Consider the following 21,204-nt stretch of genomic DNA (forward strand, 5'->3'; position numbering starts at 1 on the left):
CCAGGAGGATCCCACATGCCGCGGAGCAACCAAACCCATGAGCCACAACTACTGAGCCCGCGTGCCACAACTACTGAAGCCTGTGCACCTAGAGCCCATGTTCTGCAACGAGAAGCCACCGCAGTGAGAAGCCTGTGCACCGCAATGAAGAGCCCCCGCTCGCCACAACTAGAGAAAGCCCCCCGCGTGCAGCAACGAAGACCCAACGCAGCCAAAAATAAATAAATGAATAAATAACTAAATAAATTTATTTTTTTAAAAAAAAGAACGATGAAGCCAATTGTCCTGGGTGTTACAGAAGAAATTGGCACAGTCTTTTTTAAATTAAAATTTTTTTTTTTATTTTTGGCTGCGTTGGGTCTTTGTTGCTACCCATGGGCTTTCCCTCTAGTTGCGGCGAGCGGGGGCTACTCTTCGTTGCGGTGCGTGGGCTTCTCACTGCGGTGGCTTCTCTTGTTGCGGAGCACAGGCTCTAGGTGTGTGGGCTTCAGTAGTTGCAGCACGTGGGCTCAGTAGTTGCGGCTCGCTGGCTCTAGAGTGCAGGCTCAGTAGTTGTGGCGCATTGGTTTAGTTATTAGCTCTGCGGCATGTGGGATCTTCCCGGACCAGGGCTCAAACCCGTGTCCCCTGCCTTGTCAGGCGGACTCTTAACCACTGCACCACCAGGGGAGTCTGAAATTGTCACAGTCTTGATAAGGACTTGGGTCTCGTCATTCCTGACTCTTACTGTTCAGGGCCTATTTGGTCTTCATCATATACTATATGAAAAAACAACTCTGTGTCTCCTCTTGCAAACATTCTCTTAGTTTAAAGGTTTGGATGACACAGAAATAATTGAGGACAGTGACTAGCAGAATCTGTAACTCTAGCATTAAGCAAAGGATTGGTCCATTCAAATTCTGTAATACAAGAATAATATTATGGTCTAATGACCTTTGGAAATCAGATATAAGGTTGACGTTGATAATACTTTTCCAAGAAGGATACTGGGGAGAATTCTTAATAATTCCAGAGGTTTAAATTGCAGTAACCCACAAATGCAGTTAATTATCACTTAATCTCATTCAGTATAAACACTGGAAGGAGCATTAAAGGTTATCTCTGGTTATGAAAAACCAGAGAAGCAAAGTGATGTGCCTAAATTCACAATGCCACTTTTGGGGACGATTATTTTTTAAGTACCCATTTTCATTTTAGCTGAGGTATTTCCATTAGTTATGGAGACCATCCACATGCAGGAAGTGAATCCAGTGTTATGCTGGAGCCAATGTGTACCAGAAGGCGAGAGCCTATTTATTTTAAGCATTTCTTCCCAAACTCTGCATTCAGTGATGTCAACTTGGTAGCTTGAAATCGGTAATGGTGGGAATATTTATACCATGAAGATCGGCAAATGCTACAAATGCCTCCTCCCTTCCTCCCCTTTCCAGAGCCTGTTGTAAAACATCTACCAGCATACCACTGAGTGAAATGGACCCTAATCATTAGAAACCAAATAGAGCAGAGGCCCAAACCAATCACACCTCTGCTTTCATGTCAACAGTTTCTCTCCCACTTCTTGCTGATCAGTGGTCCTCTAGATCTGGAACTTTCCACAGAGAAGAGAAGTATTCATTTCATTTAATAAATATTCACTGAATACATATACCTTGCAGTAAGCTGAGTGTAGGGCTACATGACCAGGAAAGACAGTGTCCCTGCTGTCGTGAGCAGACAGTCCACTGGACACGTGGGACTTGAAGGCACTTGGTAAAGACCAAGGAAAGAAAACTGAGGTTTGATGGACAACTGTTCAAGGGACCAGAAATATTTACTAGATCTATGCAGAAGATAGGCTGCCCTTAGAAATAGAAATTACAGGCCTTTAAAAAAAATTCATGCCAAGGAGTCCAATTTGATTCTGAAATCTGATCTATCCACTGCTTCAATATGATTCTGCATGTTTTTAGTTGCTAAAAATGTAGACACATTGAGATACTGAAAGTATCCCTCAAAGCCCAGCTGCCACAAACCTACCTTTTTGAGTTTCTTTATTGTCACCTGTAGATCTCCCACTTCTGTTTCATACTGACGCCTGAGGTCACTGAGGGCTTCTTCAGCTTTGCGTTTTTCCTGAAAGAAAAAAAAAAAAATGATTTTGTTGATTTAAATAGGTTCTTCAAAATCCTGTAGGTGAGAAACATTTTGTGTCTAACTAAGGCTGACCCCAAGTCTCCTACACAGAGACAGTGAGAAGGTAAAGCAGAAGTAACCAAACTTTAGATGCCCAGCACTTCTGGAATGGAAACTTACAAGACTGGAAGAAATGCAGAATCCCACAACCTATATACACACGTAACCTGGGGTGATACCTCTAAGACCACTACTCAACTGTGATAGAGGGCTGCAGCACATCAATTAACTAGCTAATTAAATACGGCTGCGTTTAATGAAAAGCTATGGCACAATCAAGGGCCCCAGTGCTTGCCTGAATCCTATCATGTCATCAGGACTCAGGAAGGCCTGATGGGTTTACTGCTTTTCCAAGAGTTTACACCTTATCTAAATTCAAACCACATCACCTGCAAATTTCTATGCAAAGTGCTGCCCCATAGGCTGGTACTTCTCATGTGTGTCACCCCTGGTACAGAGAATGGCAAAAGGGCACTCCAGGAGGTAAGGGGCTGCAGCTCCCATGAGCCCAAATATCTTTCAGTTTCCTTTTTCTCTTAACACGTTATGGAATTTAATATCCTATGTTCTGTATTCAAATAAAGTTTTAAGTTTATAACCAGTGGAGTTGAGTGTAATAAGACCTAAATAAATGGAGAATATATCAGGTTTGTGGATTATTCATTATTAATAAGATGCCAAATCTCCCCCAGTTGATCTACAGATGCAATGAAGTCCAGTCAAACCCCCAACAGGTTTTGGGTTTTTGTTGTTGTTGTTTTTCAAAATTGACAAGCTGACAAGGAAATTGAGGACCTAAAATAGCCAATACAACTTTGAAAAAGAACAAAGCTGAAGAACTAATACTAGACTCATTATGGAACTAATTCAAGACATTATAAAGCAATAATCATCAAGACAATGTAATAACCAGCATAAAGATAGACAAATCAATCAATGGAACAGAATGGAGAGCCCAGAAATAAACCCAACACAAATACAGAAAACTAATTTTGGACAAAGTGCAAAGGCAATTCAGCAGAGAACAGATAGTATTTTCAACAAATGGGCTGGAACAATTAGATATGCATATGCAAAAAATATGAACTTTGATCCATACCTTACAAACTAGATCCTAAATGTGAAATCTAAAACAATAAAACTTATAGAAAAAACACAGGAGAAAATCTTTGCAACCTTGGGTTATGCGAAGATTTCTTAAATATCAAAAACACATCCGTCAAAGAAAAAACATATCCATGCTGCCCACGTCCACCACTACTTTAAATCTATGATGCATTGGACTTCATAAAAATAAAAAATTTCTACTCTTCAAAAGACACTGTTAGGAGAATGAAAAGATAAGTCAGGAAATATTTATAGATCAGAATATATAAAGGACTCCCCAAACTCAATAATAAGAAAACAAACAACCTAGTTTTAAGAGTGAGCAAAAGATTTTAATAGACGCTTCACCAAAGAAGACGTAAGACGGTTGCCTGACAAGGAGGGGCAAGGAAGGATGGCATGACACAGGGGCGTGGAAACCAACAGTATGTGAACCTACCTTTATCTTGATTGTGGTGACGGTTTCTCGGTATATACACATATCCAATCTTATCATATTCTACACTTTGAGTAGGTACAGTTTATTGCATGCCCATTATACCTCAATAAAGCTGTTACAACATATTTTTAAAACCCTAACTGAAACAATGGGATAAACACTCTATGTGCAAGAGGAGTCAAGGTCAGGAAGAGGTGAACGTGGCTAGAGGACTAGGGGAGGGCACTGGGGAGAAGGGGAGACTTTCTTTGATCTTTGCAAAATTTAGGAAAGTGGAGAGGAGTTATCAAGGCAAAAAAAACCAGCTGGAGTGAAAGCAGAGCAATGAGCCAGGCCAGAGCTGCGGGGTGAAGAACTGTGTGTGGGGAGCCAAGGTAAGCCACGCTTAGTGGAGGTGAGTTAGGGAAAACCTTCAGTCAGCGTGGATGTGTTAGTCCAGAGAGACTAGGAGACTGGGGCAGACTGGCAAATACGTGTCATCCCAGGGCCAAAGCTGCTCCATTGGCAGCAGTGTGCTGAGGTTTCAGAGACCACATCTGTGCAGTGACTCACCAGCCACTTATGCCATCGCTGTGGAACAGAGAAAGATGCCATGTATTCACCACCCCTGTACCAGAGCCAAGGAAAATGAGGAAGATGGTATAATTAACAAAACATGAAGTGATAAGGGGTAGGGCCATGGTCAGGTATCCATCACCAACAACGAGTTTGGGAAGTGCTTAGCTGGAAGAGGCGGAGATTTGATGACAGAATAACGCACATGCTTGATAAGTGTGTGATGAATGAATGAATGCACAGATTAAATGGATGGAGAGGGAAAAAGGCAGAAAAAAATAGGATGTTACTGTTTCTAGACTAGAAGAAATAAAGCGCTAACAAAAGAATGGGATAATCATTGTAATAAAGCTGGACCATGGACTCTGAGCTATTCACTCTGTGAACATGACTTCCAAACAGTTATTAAATGTGTTATTAAGAGATGAGACAATCAAGAGACCCGAAGGCATACATGTGGTAAAGCAATTTAAGGTGAAGAATCTGAAAGGACACAAGGTACGCAGAGCACCAGAAAAGAGCAGAACTGCAATGGCCACGGTGCCCCTACCATACCTCAGGCACTGCACTAGGCACGCATACAGATCACCAGGCTCGACCCTCCTTAAAGCAGGTAGGTGGCATTATCCCATCTAAAGCTGGAAAAACAAAGGCTCAGAGGTTATGTTATTTTTCCAGTGCCACTTAACTGAGACGGGGCAGAGCCAGGAGGCAAACTAAGGTCTATTGGATGCCAACACCCAGGCCCTTCTCTCTCAATTTTCTGCCTCTCAGAGTTAATGGGGAAAATGAATAGAAAAAAAGGGAATGTTCAACCTGAAGTTAGCTACTCAAAGAAATATGTCTATTTTCTCTTTTCAGTTAACATCAATCACCCAAATATATTTCATAAAGGAAAAAGATAATTATTTCTCCTATGGAAATCACTGAAGGTAGCACCCAACTTTCAACTATGAGAGTTCCTATATTGATGAGTAAAAGTATATCCCATTGTAAAACAACACCAAAATTAGCAGGGAGCATTTTAACTTCATTGTAATCTAGATTTAAAGTAGCGGACGTGGGCAGCAAGACAGTGGTATTAAGGGTGGAGCCGCCATCCTTTACGAAGGCGGGCTCTGCCTTCTCCAGGCCTCAGCTCTCCTGTCCCCTCTTCACAGAGGCCCCTGACCTCCCAACCCGAAGCAGCCTGTCTATCACACATGCCATTTCTTTACTGTGCTTGTTGCCATCTGAAATTAGCCACTTTATTTGATTACTTTCTCTCTCTCTCTCTCTCCCTCTCCCCCCCCCCCACTCCCTCTCCCTCTCTCCTTACTCTACCCCCCACCCCCGCCCTGATAAAACCACCAGCACTAACAGTGCCCTTGTTGAGAGCACCTGTGGCAGTCTGGACTTGCTGCACCCAGAGGATGCCCGGTGCCCTGTCCATAAAAGGTGTTCTGAGGATTCGTCGCATGAAGGGGCCATCCCACAAACTCACGTCTTTCCGTGTCTTGTGTTCTGCAGCCTGAATCCTCTGATCCATTTCCTCTTCCAATTCACTCAACTGCATGGCTGCCTTGTCCTGGGCTCTGAAATTTAAGAGGATGCACACCTTTTCATTATACTCTTGGCCTTGTAACATGAAGAGAAAACTCTGACCTCATCTATTTCAAGCTCTCTATTTTACAGATGAGGAGAAACATACCATTTAAAATAATATTCCCTGTTCCTTCCACATAATAAAATGATGTTGGCAATTCGATCAGTTGGGTGTAAAGGGACATTGAAACTAGATATTAAATAAATGGAATAGATTAAATGGTATTAAACTAGAGTGTAGCAAAGAACAGATAAAGATACCAAATCGCTGGGAGGCTCTCAATAAATTCTGAAAACCTTTTTTGCTGCGATGACTGAGCTACAATCCCAGACAAGAAAAGAACTCCATGGCAAAGAGATGGTTACATAAAATTTTGAAATTTTATCATATGAAAAACACAATGCTAAATGCTATAGTTAGAAGGGAAAGAAAGATCTCAAAAATTATTTCTGATTGGTTCCCTAAAGTTCTAGAATGTAGATATAGATGCCCTTTAGAAAATTCCTGTTTCTTTTATTAATACAATCAATAAATCATATTTCTCTGGAGGCAGAGAATACTGATCTGCCAAAAAGTCAGAAATGAGAAAATTTCGTTGCGAAGATACCCAGATAGTTTTAGTTAGCAGTTGTCTAGCATGGAGACACCTGTCCCTTTACAATGATTGAAGCTTCAGAGTAAGCCCTAAAAAATTTATTTTTTGTTCTCTCTCAGCTCTGTGTCCAATTATCTAAATTTTCACATGTGTATGTCTTGCCTACTCAACTAGATTGGAAGTGACCTGAAAGCAGCCACCATGAGATTTAGAGTCAATGTACTTGGCCCAATGACGTTGTGTTAATAAAAGTAGAAACAGGACCTCAGTAGAAGGCCTCTGTCTTCCAGTCTGATAGCTTCTGCTATACCATCCTACCTGCTTTCAACTTATTTACTCCCTCCCAACACAATTTGTTCATGCATTAATTTAATTTCTACATGAGCTTCCAAACAAGCATTGATGGGTGGAGGGAAGACCCGGAAATAAAATTCTGAGTGACTTATCACTATTTTCTGCTCCTGTTAACTTCCTCCTCACCTTACGGCCTGCCCGAGGTTATGTTAACCAAGTTTGGACAGTCAGCTAGTTCTGGTTTGTTTACAAACAGTTGATGTTTGAAATCTAGGCATTATGTATCTCCACAGCAACTTTCGGGGTTTTTTGGTCAACTCTGGGACTGGGAATAGCTAAGCCACACATCCATTTCTCCCTTGTTATGACTGTTTTTTTCCAGCCATTCCTTCTAGACATCCAGTCCCAAACATCTGGGCATCTGGGACACCTCCCCAATGTGTTCCTTCTGCCTTTTTCACTTCTGAACAACTCTTTTTTCTTTCTTTCTTATTTTTTGGGGGAGGGGGAGTAAATCAGGGTAGTCTATAATGACACACTGTTTGCCCCAGCAATTCCCAATTCCCAGTAAAGCATCTACCATGTTGGGAATGTCCACTTTAACCTTAGTCCAGGGCTCCTACCATGGATTGCTGGCTGACCCTACAAAGTACTGTCTGACTCAGCTTCCCTCATGCTGGCTTCGTTTAGAAAGCTCCAGATTCCTCAGGTTCGGGTCGACCCCCCATACCATATGATAATGCAGTTCCGTCTTTGTGCCACTTGGTCAGAGAGCCAGTTAAAGGACCCCTTCTGCCACTGAGACAGGAAAGACTACATACAATACCTCTTCACTGCAATGGCCAGGTTTTCCATTTCTGTGCTTTGAAGTTTGATCTCACGGATGAAGTTCTTTATAACATGTTCATATGGCTGAATTAGTCTTGGCTCCACGAGGTTGATGTTTTGATACAAGGTACTAACTTGCTCTTTTCTGCCAAAAGAATTAGATTAAAAATTAAATAAAACCGAGTAAAAAAAGTCAAAATTTCAGAATATTTTTTAGGAAAGAGACACATAAGAACCAAGGAAGAAAAATGTAACAATAGAATGACCAGAATGGAGGGAAGATAGCAGTCAGAGATGCTACTGCACTATTCTTCATATTATTATTATATTTTTAACAGTGGAACAGCAACTTCATTTTTTCCCCCAGCTTTACTGAGATATGACTGACAAATAAAAATTGTACATATTTAGGTTGTACAGCGTGATTTTTTAAGGTGTACAATGTGATGATTTAATATTAGAAGATGGAGGCCAGTGAGGGCAGTGGACATGCGCAGGGAAGGAGTGATAGGGAAGGATTTTTTTGTCACTGCTGGGTTTTTTTCCTTTCATAGAAAGTTAAATAGATTTACAGAAAAAAAGGTAGCAAACTAATTACTTAATGATATGTTCCACCAATCCCTATAAGACATACTTCAGACTTTATGATCATAAAAGTACATATACCTATTGTTTTATAGTCAGTTAAAAATTATTTCATATATATTATATTTATATGTGAGAATCCTCATACTTGTTATTATTAACATTTATAAAAGACAAATATTTCAGAGTCATTTCAAAAGAAAACCTGGTAAGACTGGGCAGCTGTTCCTAGGGGATAAAGGAGTGAGTCAGTGAGGCTGGTGGTGTCCTTGACTCAAGTTTGGGAGCTGATGTTGAGTGATACAGAGATAAGGCCATGTGAAGACACAGTCAGACCGCCGTTGACAAACCAGGAAGAGAGGCTCTCACCTCCAACCCTGCCAATACCTTGATCTCAAACTTCCAGTCTCCAGAATTGTGAGAAAATAAATCTCTGTTGTTTAAGCCACCCAGTCTGATATTTGTTATCAGAAATACCTAGGCAACCATAGCAAACAGTGAAAATTTCCAAGGTCACATAGTGACTGAATGGCAGAATTGGGATTCAAAACTCAGTCTGATACTGCAGATCACACGGTCAACCATTACATTATATTGCTTCCCAGTGGTGGTAAACATCTGAACCTTGGCAGAAGAAATGGGATTCAAAATCATTACACAGAACTATGAAACACTTCAAAATGTAAGGTATATATTAACCCAAAGCTTATTTAGGCATGGCCCTGAGGTGTGTCCACGTAGCTATAAACTCTCCCAGCTTTTCTCTTAGAAATGAACTGCTCGGGGCTTCCCTGGTGGCGCAGTGGTTGAGAGTCTGCCTGCCGATGCTGGGGACACGGGTTCGTGCCCCGGTCCGGGAAGATCCCACATGCCGCGGAGCGGCTGGGCCCGTGAGCCATGGCCGCTGAGCCTGCGCGTCCAGAGCCTGTGCTCCGCAACGGGAGAGGCCACAACAGTGAGAGGCCCGTGTACCGCAAAAAAATAAAAAAAAAATAAACTGCTCGATGTGTGCAGAGGCCAATTATGATTGAAAAGAACTGCTCAACTGAAATATTATTAATAAACCTGCAGGAATAAGTCACTTTATTTTGTGATATAAGACACAGAAAGTTGCCATCATCCTTCCTGTCAGAGCTGAGTACAAATATTGGCTACAGTAGTAAGCCATATTTATTAAGGAGCAGCAAAAAAAAAAAAAAAACCTCTACTCTTACATTGTCCCATGTAATTTCAATGTACAACAGGATCATTAACTTCCTTGCCTTTTGTCATTTACTGACCATCAGCAGTTTACAAAGCATAAAAACTTTCTTGTTAATAGGGACCTGCCTGTCAAGGATTGCCATTAAGATACTGTCACCAAGAGTCCTTGTTTCTTGGCTAACTGCACAGCAATATAATGTTCAGAAGTAGATGTCTCTGAAAATTCCCTGAATTTCTGAAAATTTCTAAAATAAGAAAAGAACATAATGACTGTAAATTCTCTTGAGTCCTTTGCTGGTCCTGGTATTACACAGAATTTCAGGAATAGTTTACAGTGAAGTGTACAAATAGATTAATTATAGAAAATGTCTGCCACTAGCAGGAAATAAATTACATGGGTAACTGTTGTGTCAGAGACTAGCTGGATACTCATCTATGCTGCTTCTTTTCATAGGGCACACAGGGGAGAACTGACTCCTCAGAACCTTGGGCAGGCAGGTTGGAGCCATGTGACTAATTGTGGCCAATGGAATGGGAGCAGAAATGATGTGTTTGCCACTTCCATGTTTGGCCCCTAAAATCCTTTGTAAGATCCTCAGCTCTTATGCATTCTCATTATCCCTCTCTCATATCTATTTCTCTCTCTCTCTGTTTCTCCCCTCTCCCCCCTGCCCTCTCCTTCTCTGTCTCCCTCCTCATTTCCTCATCCTCATGGCCAAAGTGAAAAACTCCAATATGGTGAAACCATGTGATGAAATATGTTTGGATCACCACACGGAGGGAAACTGCTCGGGAAGGATGCCTGACCACATCCATCTTCCCGATATGAGAGAAAGAAATGTTTGTATTTTGTAGAGCCTAAGGCTTGGAAGTTCTTTGTAAAACTCAACTTGAACTTAAAAAGTTGGCGTCATACTTTCCTAACTTGTTTTTTTAATCATCACCTTCCAGATTAAATTACTTTCTTAACTCCTTCCTTGATAGCTTCATATTAAATAAATAATAAAACTTCTATGACCAGGGTGAGTCTTTACTGCCACCATCCATTCTCTTTCAAGGGAATAAAAGCCTATTCTGAAGCATTCATATAGTGAAGCAGACATTTATTAAGCACCTTACATATGCAGTCCCAATAGTGATCTCAGCTTTTAAATGTACTATTCACTTAATCCTGACAACAGCCTTATGAAGAAGTTATCACTGGTATCCTATTTACCACAGAGAAAACTGAGGTCAAGAGAGGTAAGTATCATTCTGGTATCAGAGCTAGGATTCCAATTCTCCAGAGGAACTAGCTCTTTATACCAAAAGTAAGTGCTAATCTGCTTTTCAGGGGTCCCAAGTGCATGTCTCCATTTAAAAAACTTTGATGTACCAAGATTTTTTGAAAATTATTTTAGAGGATAGGTAGTATTGCTACAAGCACCATCTACATTACAAAGGGACTCCTTTAACGAATGAAAGCACAACTAAGATTAAGATGAGATAATCTGATCAATTCTTATTTACCTAAAGCTATTTGGGGAAAGCACTACTGTACACAGTGAGGCACACTCCCTTTTTCCCCTCCTTTTGTCTGCTTGGTTCATTCAGTCCTTATCTGTGAAACTAGAGAAGCATCTGGATTATGCCTAGAGACTGCAATGCTGTCCCCTGATGCAAAAAACAAAACAAAAACAAACAATTTTCATACCTGATGCAAAAAACAAAACAAAAACAAACAATACTTTATCTTAACAAGATAATACGTGGTCCCTCTATGTAAGATTTAAATGCTGTGCCCTGTACAGGCAGCTAAACACCTATGGATTCTTCAGCTCAACAGACTGGGTGCCATTACTTGGTACCAAGACAGTCTTTTTGTTCTGCTTCCGAGATTACAGGAGTCACCAGTCTCTCCCAGTGTCCTTGCTCCTGACGTCAAACGTTAAACAAGCAGACCACACAATGCTGCACACACAGCTCTGTTTACTCCTGACCCTCACCCAGGGTGGTGCCTCTGGGTGCGGAAAAGGGTGCCCGGTAGTGACAAGACTTAAGTCCAGGGCCTCATATAAGACAACTATGCTTGGATTCACAAATACCATGCAAACCTGTTTACAGGTGTACCAGACAAATACTGGGTAAAGATTAAGGGTCAGGTCATGCACGTTAGTCAGCCAAGATGAAAAACAGTCTCTGCTTCTGTTCGGAGAGAGCCACTCAGGCTAAAAATAATCTAATTTATATCTTAAGGAAAGAGATCAAATGAAATGAGAAAGACACACCCTGGATTACCGACTGGTTTTAGATCTGAGCCTTTTCATCGTTTTGTTCAATAAATTACAAGACGATTTGTTTGAAAGACAGTGATAATGGCAAACTGCTGATGAAAGATTCACAATTTAAAAATTTTAAATGATCCCTGGGAAATAAGCATTGTAAATTGCAAATATTCCCACTGAAGCTGAGAGATAAATTACCTGAATCTAGGAGGAAAAAAATAGGTATAATTAAGATTGGTAAAAATTTTAAATGTCACACACTTCCACAGGATTTACATTTTACTTAGAAGAGCACATATTTATCTATGGTTATGCATTTGTAATGTAGTAAGGCCAGTATTTAGAATGCCTGGACACCTCAGGTCTCAGGACAGCTCTGGGAAATAGTCAAGTGCAGACGACAACATCATTCCAGGCTAAAGAACACGGTGACCCAGTAAGGTTGGTAGGAAAATTGGACCTTAGATTCAAAGTCTTGCTGCTTTAAGCACTGAAATAGAGAGCTAACCAATTTATTCAAATTGTAAGTTACGTAGATCTAAAACCCTAAATGGTTCTCTGTGGACAAAAGCAAGTAGTATTCAATGTCTACATCATCCTACACTAGGGATGGCTGGAAGAAGACTGACACTATGACCCTAACATCTGAGCATGGGAAATTAAATATCCAGGCAATCCAAAGGGCACTATGTTAGATCCTGGAAATAAAATGCTAAGAAACATACTGAGTACCTTCCCTCATTAGGCTCACCATGAAGATTAAGTACAAGATGCTTTGACAGCATAGAGCAGGTGAACATGACCAAGCCTTGCAGTATGATGACCTGAAAGATGAGTAGATGCCAACTAGGCAGAAGTGGGGGGGTGGGGGTGGCCTGTTCCAGGAACCAATAACCATAGGTTGAGGGGTTTGAGGGCAGGGGAGGGGCCAGCAGCAGTTCCTGTAAATGGAAGAAGCTGGTGAGGCTGAGGAGCTGAGAGTGGGGGAGGGACCAGCAGCATCAGATTGGGGGAGAAGTTAGCAAGAGCCAGATGACTGCACAGAGCCTGAAAGCACGGTAAAGACATGGGAGAGGGGCAATTATTCTGAGAGGGTGGTAAGGCACTGGAAGGTTTAAAGGAAGAGACAACATGATCAAGTGTACATCTTAACCATTCTCAACTTCTCAAAGTTTTGGCTGCAGCAGAGAATTAAGCGAAGGATTTTGAAACAGGTTTGCAGATAGGAAGGTAAATCTAAGTCTACTGTAATTTAATCCAGAAATGTGGGACTTCAGGAGTTTTCACTAGCTTCTACTTTCCTTTATTATAGAATGTGTAAAATTATAGACAACTAAAATCTTATCATATAGACAGATCAATGAAACAGAATAGAGAGCCCAGAAATAGACCTACATAAATATAGTCATTGACAAAGGACCAAGGACAACACAATGAAGCAAAGACAGTCTTTCAACAAATGGTGCTGGTACAACTGGTCATCCACATGGCAAAATAATGAACCTAGACACAGATCTTACACCCTTCATAAAAACTAACTCAAAGTGGATCACAGATATGAATGTAAAATGCAAAGTTATCATACTTCTAGAAGATAAGCCTAGGAGAAAACCTAGATGGCCTCAGATAGGGCGATGCCATATTAGATACACCACCAAAGGCATGATCCATGAAAGACATAATTGATAACCTAGTCTTCATTAAAATTAAAAACTGCTCTGCAAAAGACAATGTCAAGAGAATGAGAGGGTAAGCCATAGACCGGGAGAAAATATTTGCAAAAGACACATCTGATAAAGGACTGTCATCCAAAATATAAAAAGAACTCTTAAAACTTAACAGTAAGAAAAACAACCTGATTACAAAGTTGGTCAAAGACCTTAACTGACACCTCACCAAAGAAGATATACAGATGGCAAGTAAGCATAAAAAGGATACTCTATAAAAATTAATTTAAAAAGCAACTATACTCCAATAAAAATTAATGAAAAAATAGAGTCTACATCATATGTCATCAGGGAAATACAAATTAAAACAACAACAAACTATCACTACACACCTATTACAATGGCGAAAATCCAGATCACTGACAACACTAAATGCTACTGAGGATGTGGAGCAACAGGAACTCTCATTCATTGCTACTGGGCATGCAAAATAGTACAGCCACTTTGAAGACAGTTTGGCAAATTTTAATAAAACTAAGCATTCTTTTACCATATGATCCAGAAACTGTGTTCCTTGGTATTTGCCCAAAGGAGATGAAAACTTATGTCCACACAGATGTTTATAGCAGATTTATTCATAATTGCCAAAACTTGGAAGTGACCAAGATGTCCCTTAGTAGATGAATGGATTTTAATAAACTGTGGCACATCCAGACAATGGAATATTATTCAGCATCTAGACAATGGAGTATTTTTCAGCACTAGAAAGAAATACGCTATCAAGCCATGAAAAGGCATGGAGGAACTTTAAATGCATATTACTAAGAAAAAGAAGCCAATCTGAAAAGACTACATACTTTATGATTCCAACTACATGACATTCTGGAAAAGGAAACACTTGGAGACAGTAAAAATATCACTGGTTGCCGGTGGTTGGAGGGGAGGGATGAACAGGCGGAACACAGAGGAGTTTTAAGGCAGTGAAATACTTCGCATGATACTATAATGATGGCTACATATCAGTGTACGTTTGTCCAAATCCACAGAAGATACAACAGCAAGAGTGAACCCTAACGTAAAGTAAGGAATTGGGGTGATAATCATGTGAAAATGTAGGTTCATCAATTTGAACAAAGGTACCACTCTGGTGGGAGTTGTTGATAATGGGCAGGCCGTGCATGTGTGGGAGCAGGGGGTGTACAGGAAATCCGTGTACCTTCCTCTTAATTTTGCTGTGAACTTAAAACTGCTCTAAAAAAATAGAGTCTTTTTAAAATCTGATAGTTTATTTCTCTTTGGGAATAAGGATAATGAGTATATTCCTATTCAGGTGACACCAACTGATCTTTTTAGCTGCCCTGAACAAACCATACTGTCATTTAGTCAGTTGAGGGGGAAAGGCTTAGCCTCTTTCCCCCTTACAAGTTAAGTGAAAATGAATGATTTCAAAATGTACTCTTATTACATAGTACACATACTTTCAGAATAAACCTCAACTGACTGGAAAATAAATTCCAACAGCCAAAATCCAGCTGTGCTGCTAGAACAGGGCAGCATCAGTTCTCTTTTGGAGGTTCAAGTCTTGCTCTCCAGACAGGATGTACCTCAGCCCACTAACAGCCTCACACTGGCCGCCTGTTTCTCACAACAGGTTTTGCTCTTCATTAACTCAGTTACAGAATGGTGATCTGGCTCTCCCTTCTAGAAAAAACAAACAATGGTTTATTCAACCTGGTCCCACTACCCCACAGACTGGGAAACACAACCAATCCAGTGGCCTGGGCTTTTCTCAGCTGTTTTGCTGCTGCTGAGTCAGAGGATGATCTAGTTCAGGTAACCAACCACTGCTGCCTACTCCAGGACCCCCAGCCTGAATACATCTCCTGTGGGTAAATTCCTCCTGGATTCACGTCACCCTGAAAAAATATTTTACTTGCCTAAGTACTTATTTGGGAAACATTTCCCAAAAGGTTTTAAAATGGAAACTTCCTGGAAGGTGAGCACGTTAACTAGATTTATGCAAAGTCTAGAAACATTTCAAATTGCAAATTGCTTGCTATTTAAAATCACTGAAATTTAGTTACTGGGAGTTTGCCAATGGAGGGAGGAAGACAGAGCCAGCAAGAGGTACTGTGCTGAAGGTTTAAGGACGGCACACTCGAAACAGCGGAGGGCTCCTGAAGCCAGGAAGGAGGAGTGCACGGGGTAAGTGTAATGGCCTGGCTAAATTCACATGCTTCCTCAGCACATCCTGGGCCTTGTGAGAAACACTTAACCTCTTGAGCTCCAGTTTCCTCAGTTATAAAGTGGGTATAGTACTTGAACCTACCACGGAATGTGAGGATTAACCCAACTGGAGCACAGACAACAGTGCAAGGAATGCTGTAGGTAATTGATAAACATTAGCCATTGTCACACTTCCTCTGGACTCCTCTACCCCAATGAGTTAGAGAGAAGTAGGTGGTTATCTCCTGTCTGCTTCTATGTAGTGTATTGGAAAAGGGCTGAAAGGAAGAAAGCCGTGTGGCGTGGAAGCCCCTTGGACTGAAACGTTGTCTTATGGGGCCAGGGCAGGGGAAACTGAAAAGTGAGAGTTGGGTCACGCTCGAGGTCAGTCTGCAAAGCTTATATAGTCCAGGGGTCAGTAAACCTTTTCTTTAAAGCACCAGATATAAAATACTTACCATCTCTGTTGCAACTACTTAACTCTGCCATTGTAGCATGAAAGCAGCCATAGACAACAATCAACAAATGAGCTTGGTTGTGCTCCACTAAAACTATTTACACAAACAGGCAGAGGGCCAAATGGGCCTTACTTTGGGCCCTGAGCACAGGAATGGGGATGGGACAATGCAGACCTAACCCTTCTGTACCCAGGAACACACAGGCCTTTGCTCTCACCCTGTCCCTAGGTCCATATCAAATTTTTTCATTTATGGGCATCACATTATCAATGTGCTTATATTGTAGACAGTGGGCAGGTATATGTGGGAATATGTGTCTTTCTTACCTTATAATGCACATTCACTCTCCCAATATTCCTATCAATTTACCTTGAGTCAAGTTAAATGTAGGCATTTAATCTAGTAATGTTAGTGCAACTATGTGTATTATAGTTATTTTTCACTGAAAATTTTTATTTGGGCAGGAAAGATAGGGGTTGGGGAGAAAATAAAGAGTGCCATATCAGTTTCTATGCTAAATTTTCCCTTTAGACGACATCTATCACCTTCCCAGGTTTGCCAGGAACAATTCCAATTTAAGCCTGTTGTCCTTTAGCATTTATCCAGAATTTCCCCTTTTCTGTAATCAAAAAGTTGCATTAACAGGTAGTAACTGTTATTAAACTGTGTACTAACTATACATTAAAGGTTTTCTTAAGCATTAAAGTTATTAACAGCTGCATTAAAATAAGCCAGGGTGAGTCAGTGGATGTGCGCTTTTTACCTTCAGCGTTCACCTGAAGGTGAACGTAGCGTTGATACATTTGTGCAGTGAAAAGACTTCTCACTAATGTGCTGCTAAATCAGAAGACAATCAGTGATAAACCCATCTCTCCTTTCCTGACTCTCTCTAGACACAATGTAACTAAGAGTTTCTTTTCAGGAGCAGGAAACATACTCACTGATAAAACAAATTAAGCTTGGACAAGAGAAGCTGGAGACAGATAACTCCTACGGGTCTCGATGGTGATGCAGAAAGATGGAGGGGTCTGACCTGCGGGCCACCTGGAAAACCAGCCAGTTGTGCTGCTACCCGCAGATAGATGCACAGTGCTGCCGGGCAGCCATTTGGCCACATCAGTGGGAAATTAGGAAATTACAGGCACAGTGTACAGGAAATAGGTACCAAAAACACAAGTTGGAGAGTCCTGCCACAGAGCAACAGAAAGTAACTAGAATGTTTTCGCTACTGTGATTTAACCATTTTTAGTGTGGTTTAAATGTATAACCAGTTATTTTACTGGATGGTAATGCTTTTACATTTTGCAGTAAATCCTTTTAGCAGCAATGACCCCACAAGACAAACAAAGATGCATGCTTAATAAAAAGTTCAGTACCAAATTTCCTTTCCTCAAGAATGATGGTGATAACCGTGTAACTTGCTTGAAATATTTAACTGTCACAGCCAAGAGGAGCCTCAGGAGACATGACAACTAAGTATAACGTGGTGTCCTGGTGGAATGATGGAACCAAAAAAAGAATATTAGGGAAAAACTGAGGAAATCTGAATAAAGTATAGAATTTAATTACTAATAATATATCAATATCATTTCATTCATTTTAACAAATTACTACACCAATGCAAAATGTCATAAATGAGGGAAAGTGGGTGCAGGTTATATAGGAACTCTCTGTACCATCTTCACAATTTTTCTGTAAACCTGGCAACATTCTTTAAAAATAGGCTTATTAAAAAAAAGTTTGTCAGCATTTATCCTCCACGAGAGTGAATTAGAGTGATATCGTTAACCACGTGAACCAGAAGACACAAATCTCCTGAAGAAGCATCAGCATCTACATCTTTTAAATTTATATTCTGTACCAAAATAAAACGAAGTTGAAAAGGCCTACAATTTTGAAGCATCTAAGTATGGGAAAACATTCAAAAGAGTCATAAATGGAGACAATTTATTTGACAAGTCTTGTCTTATAAAAGCTAAGAAACTTGTCAAGGTATTTGTCAAAGAAAGTACTTTGAAGGGAGGCAAAAACAGAACTTGGGACAATCAAGGGCTGAACTATTTACAAAAGTCGATATTCATACATGTCCGTACCAAAAAAAAAATTGAGAATATCCTGTTTAGTAGAATCTGCTCTAAGCTTATCACAGAATTTGCTCTTGAAGTGCTCTTCAGCCCTTGTGCACAGAATAATTTTCTTAATTAAAAACATGACCCACAGAGAAGAGTCAATTGCTGATGTCAACAATTTCAAATTTAATAATCATAAAATGTAACTCCAAAGAAGATTACAAGCAATTTTATGGAGGAAAAAAGCATAATAAGACCACATTGGAAAAAATATATATTCTTCAAAAAAGTATCAGAGATAGATGAATAAGCAACAGATTAAAATACTTAAATATTTTCCAAAACTACTCTACTTTGCAATTTTTAAATGTTCACATACTTATTAAAGGATTTTCTTTGCACTAATGTACCTAAAAATTTTTATATATTTTAGAAATAACTTTATTTTTTATTTATTAAAAAGATTTTATATAGAACTGTTTTATAGGACCACATATATAATAAAAGCAATTTTTCAGACAAAATAATATTTCAATAATATTAGATAATTTTAAGTATATTAGTTCTCATTTTATTCATAGGAAAATTCTGGTTTGGAGAACCAATTTTACAGCCACTCTACTTTCCTATCTCATTTTCTTCAAACGTCCCATCTTCTAAACACTATTAGGTGCTCACTGTCCTCAAATATTTTGCACAGTGCCCAACACACAATACATAAATTTTCAAAAAAGGAGACAAATATGTTATCTTGGTTGATTTCAAATTATACCATTCCTTAACTTTTTTTTTCAATTTTCGAGACTGAAAAGAGTTGGGAAACAGCTTTATTTCTCCCTAGTCAAAGAATATTTTAATCTTACTCTCTGATCAAAACCAAAACTTTCTGTAACTCCTATCTAGAAATCAAACTCTGCACATCAGTCAAGCCTCTCTCAAAAGTTGCCTCTTCCATGAAGCCTGCTCTGAATGATTCAACCACAAGAAATCCTTCCCATGCCACATTTCATCTGAAGCTCTATGTACTGAGTTTTTTGTGGATGTTTTATCTTCCCAGTTACCCTATCAGTCTCCACATCCCTTGCAGCACCCAGAGATCTGACCAGCAACAGATCCTGCATTATGAATGAATGAGGCCGGAGCCTAGGGAAGGCGGACACAGTGCGGGGTGGAGTGGAGAAGGTGGAGCTTTGTACTGGATCTGAGGCAGGCTGAGGACTCGGCCTCACGGAGGGTAAAGAAGACAGTGGTGAGGAGGGAGCAGATGAGCCTTGCTGGGCACAGGGTCAGGAAGGAGACAAGCTGGTATATCTGACTGCCAAGCTGAAAAGGGTCAATTCCCTTCACAACACAGTGAGAAAGGAGAGATTCTAGAAGCACACCAGGTTGCATCTAAAATCTACATGCAAGGGCATACACTCCTCTTCAACCTGCTGGCTGCCTTTTGCCTTGATTTAATTTTCCCCTTTCTCCTTTCACAGTTTCCAACAGGGAAGCAGCCAATATTTGCTATATAACATACATTGAGAAAGCTGAAGAGAGTCAAAAATCGTCAACTGGAGAAAATGTCCTGTGGGGATTTCTAACTAATATTTCTGATACACAGAGACCCCTTCCTTTTCTTCCACTTCAGATTTGTGTGTTTGTGGGTTGAGGATGCTGAAATCAGAACTCCATCCAAGCTAAATGGCTAAAACAATATGGTGAATCCTAAATATATTTCAATAATAAATTAGGATGCATTTTAAACAAAATAATGTTTAAGTTTATAGATATTATTATATATGTGAGTTCTAAAAACAAATTAAATCACATGATTTTATGAAGATCAACATGGACTTATTAAAATATTGCAGTATATAGATAACCCATCACCAGCTTCTACAGAAGATGAGGATTTGCTTGTCTTTCTAAAATCTCCCAAAGACTTCTTACTATATACCACAGAAACATGAGTACCAGCAAAGAACTCATTTTCTCTCCTAAAATGAGCATATTCTGGGATATAAGTGAATTCTATCTGTTCAGTCAGCAGTAAACTTTTTTTTTAATTTAACTTCTTTATTGGAGTCTAATTGCTTTACAATGTTGTGTTAGTTTCTGCTGTATAACAAAGTGAATCAGCTATACGTATACATATATCCCCATATCTCCTCCCTTTTGTGTCTCCCTCCCACCTCTCTAGGTGGTCACAAAGCATCGAGCTGATCTCCCTGTGCTATGCAGCTGCTTCCTACTAGCTATCTATTTTACATTTGGTAGTGTATGTATGCCAACGCTACTCTCTCACTTCATCCCAGCTTACCCTTCGCCCTCCCCATGTCCTCAAGTCCATTCTCTACGTCTGCGTCTTTATTCCTGTCCTGCCCCTAGGTTCATCAGAACCATTTTTTTTTAGATTCCATATATATGTGTTAGCATACGGTATTTGTTTTTCTCTTTCTGACTTATTTCACTCTGTATGACAGACTCTAGGTCCATCCACCTCACTACAGCTAACTCAATTTTGTTTCTTTCTATGGCTGAGTAATATTCCATTGCATATATGTGCCACATCTTCTTTATCCATTCATCTGTTGATGGACATTTAGGTTGCTTCCATGTCCTGGCTATTGTAAATAGAGCTGCAATGAACATTTTGGTACATGATGCTTTATGAATTATGGTTTTCTCAGGGTATATGCCCAGTAGTGGGATTGCTGGGTCATATGGTAGCTCTATTTTTAGTTTTTTAAGTAAACTTACTTCTTGAATTCGTATTTAATATATACTGAATAACTGCTACTAACTATTGAATGACTGGCATTTAACTCTAAATTATTATTGATATCATGAAAGGATAACTGTTAGGTACATAAGCTACAGTCACATTGTCTTCAACAGTTAAATCTCGACCTTATGCTTGAGTATACTTGATACTGGCAAGGAAATCTGTTGGAGATTGTACACAACCTGCTCTGGCCTTCTTAAAAGTCTTTCTGAAAGGTTATAAGAGTTAGCCCTGATAATCATGTAGTTAAATGAGAATTTCTTTTTTATGACATCTTTGAACTATCTTAAAACTATTTTTAAGTTTTAAGTTTATTTTTAACTTAAAACAAACATGTAGTGTTTGTTTAGTTACGGTACAAAAATATCACAGAAAAAATTTTAATCT

General features: G+C 39.8%; 1 protein-coding gene across 2 annotated transcripts in view; it reads right to left on the reverse strand.

Moving 5' to 3' along the window:
• Positions 1-21,204, reverse strand: part of RASEF (RAS and EF-hand domain containing) — a 72,187-nt gene that overhangs the window by 34,523 nt on the left and 16,460 nt on the right. For both annotated transcript variants that reach the window (XM_067744672.1, XM_067744671.1), the window contains exons 2-4: positions 7,574-7,720; positions 5,757-5,847; positions 2,017-2,112 (exon numbers count right to left, since the gene is read on the reverse strand). In XM_067744672.1, the coding sequence (XP_067600773.1) occupies positions 2,017-2,112; positions 5,757-5,847; positions 7,574-7,720 (334 nt within the window). The remainder of the gene's footprint in view (positions 1-2,016; positions 2,113-5,756; positions 5,848-7,573; positions 7,721-21,204) is intronic.

The sequence above is a fragment of the Pseudorca crassidens genome, chromosome 7, assembly GCF_039906515.1.
Source record: "Pseudorca crassidens isolate mPseCra1 chromosome 7, mPseCra1.hap1, whole genome shotgun sequence".
NCBI lineage: Eukaryota > Metazoa > Chordata > Mammalia > Artiodactyla > Delphinidae > Pseudorca > Pseudorca crassidens.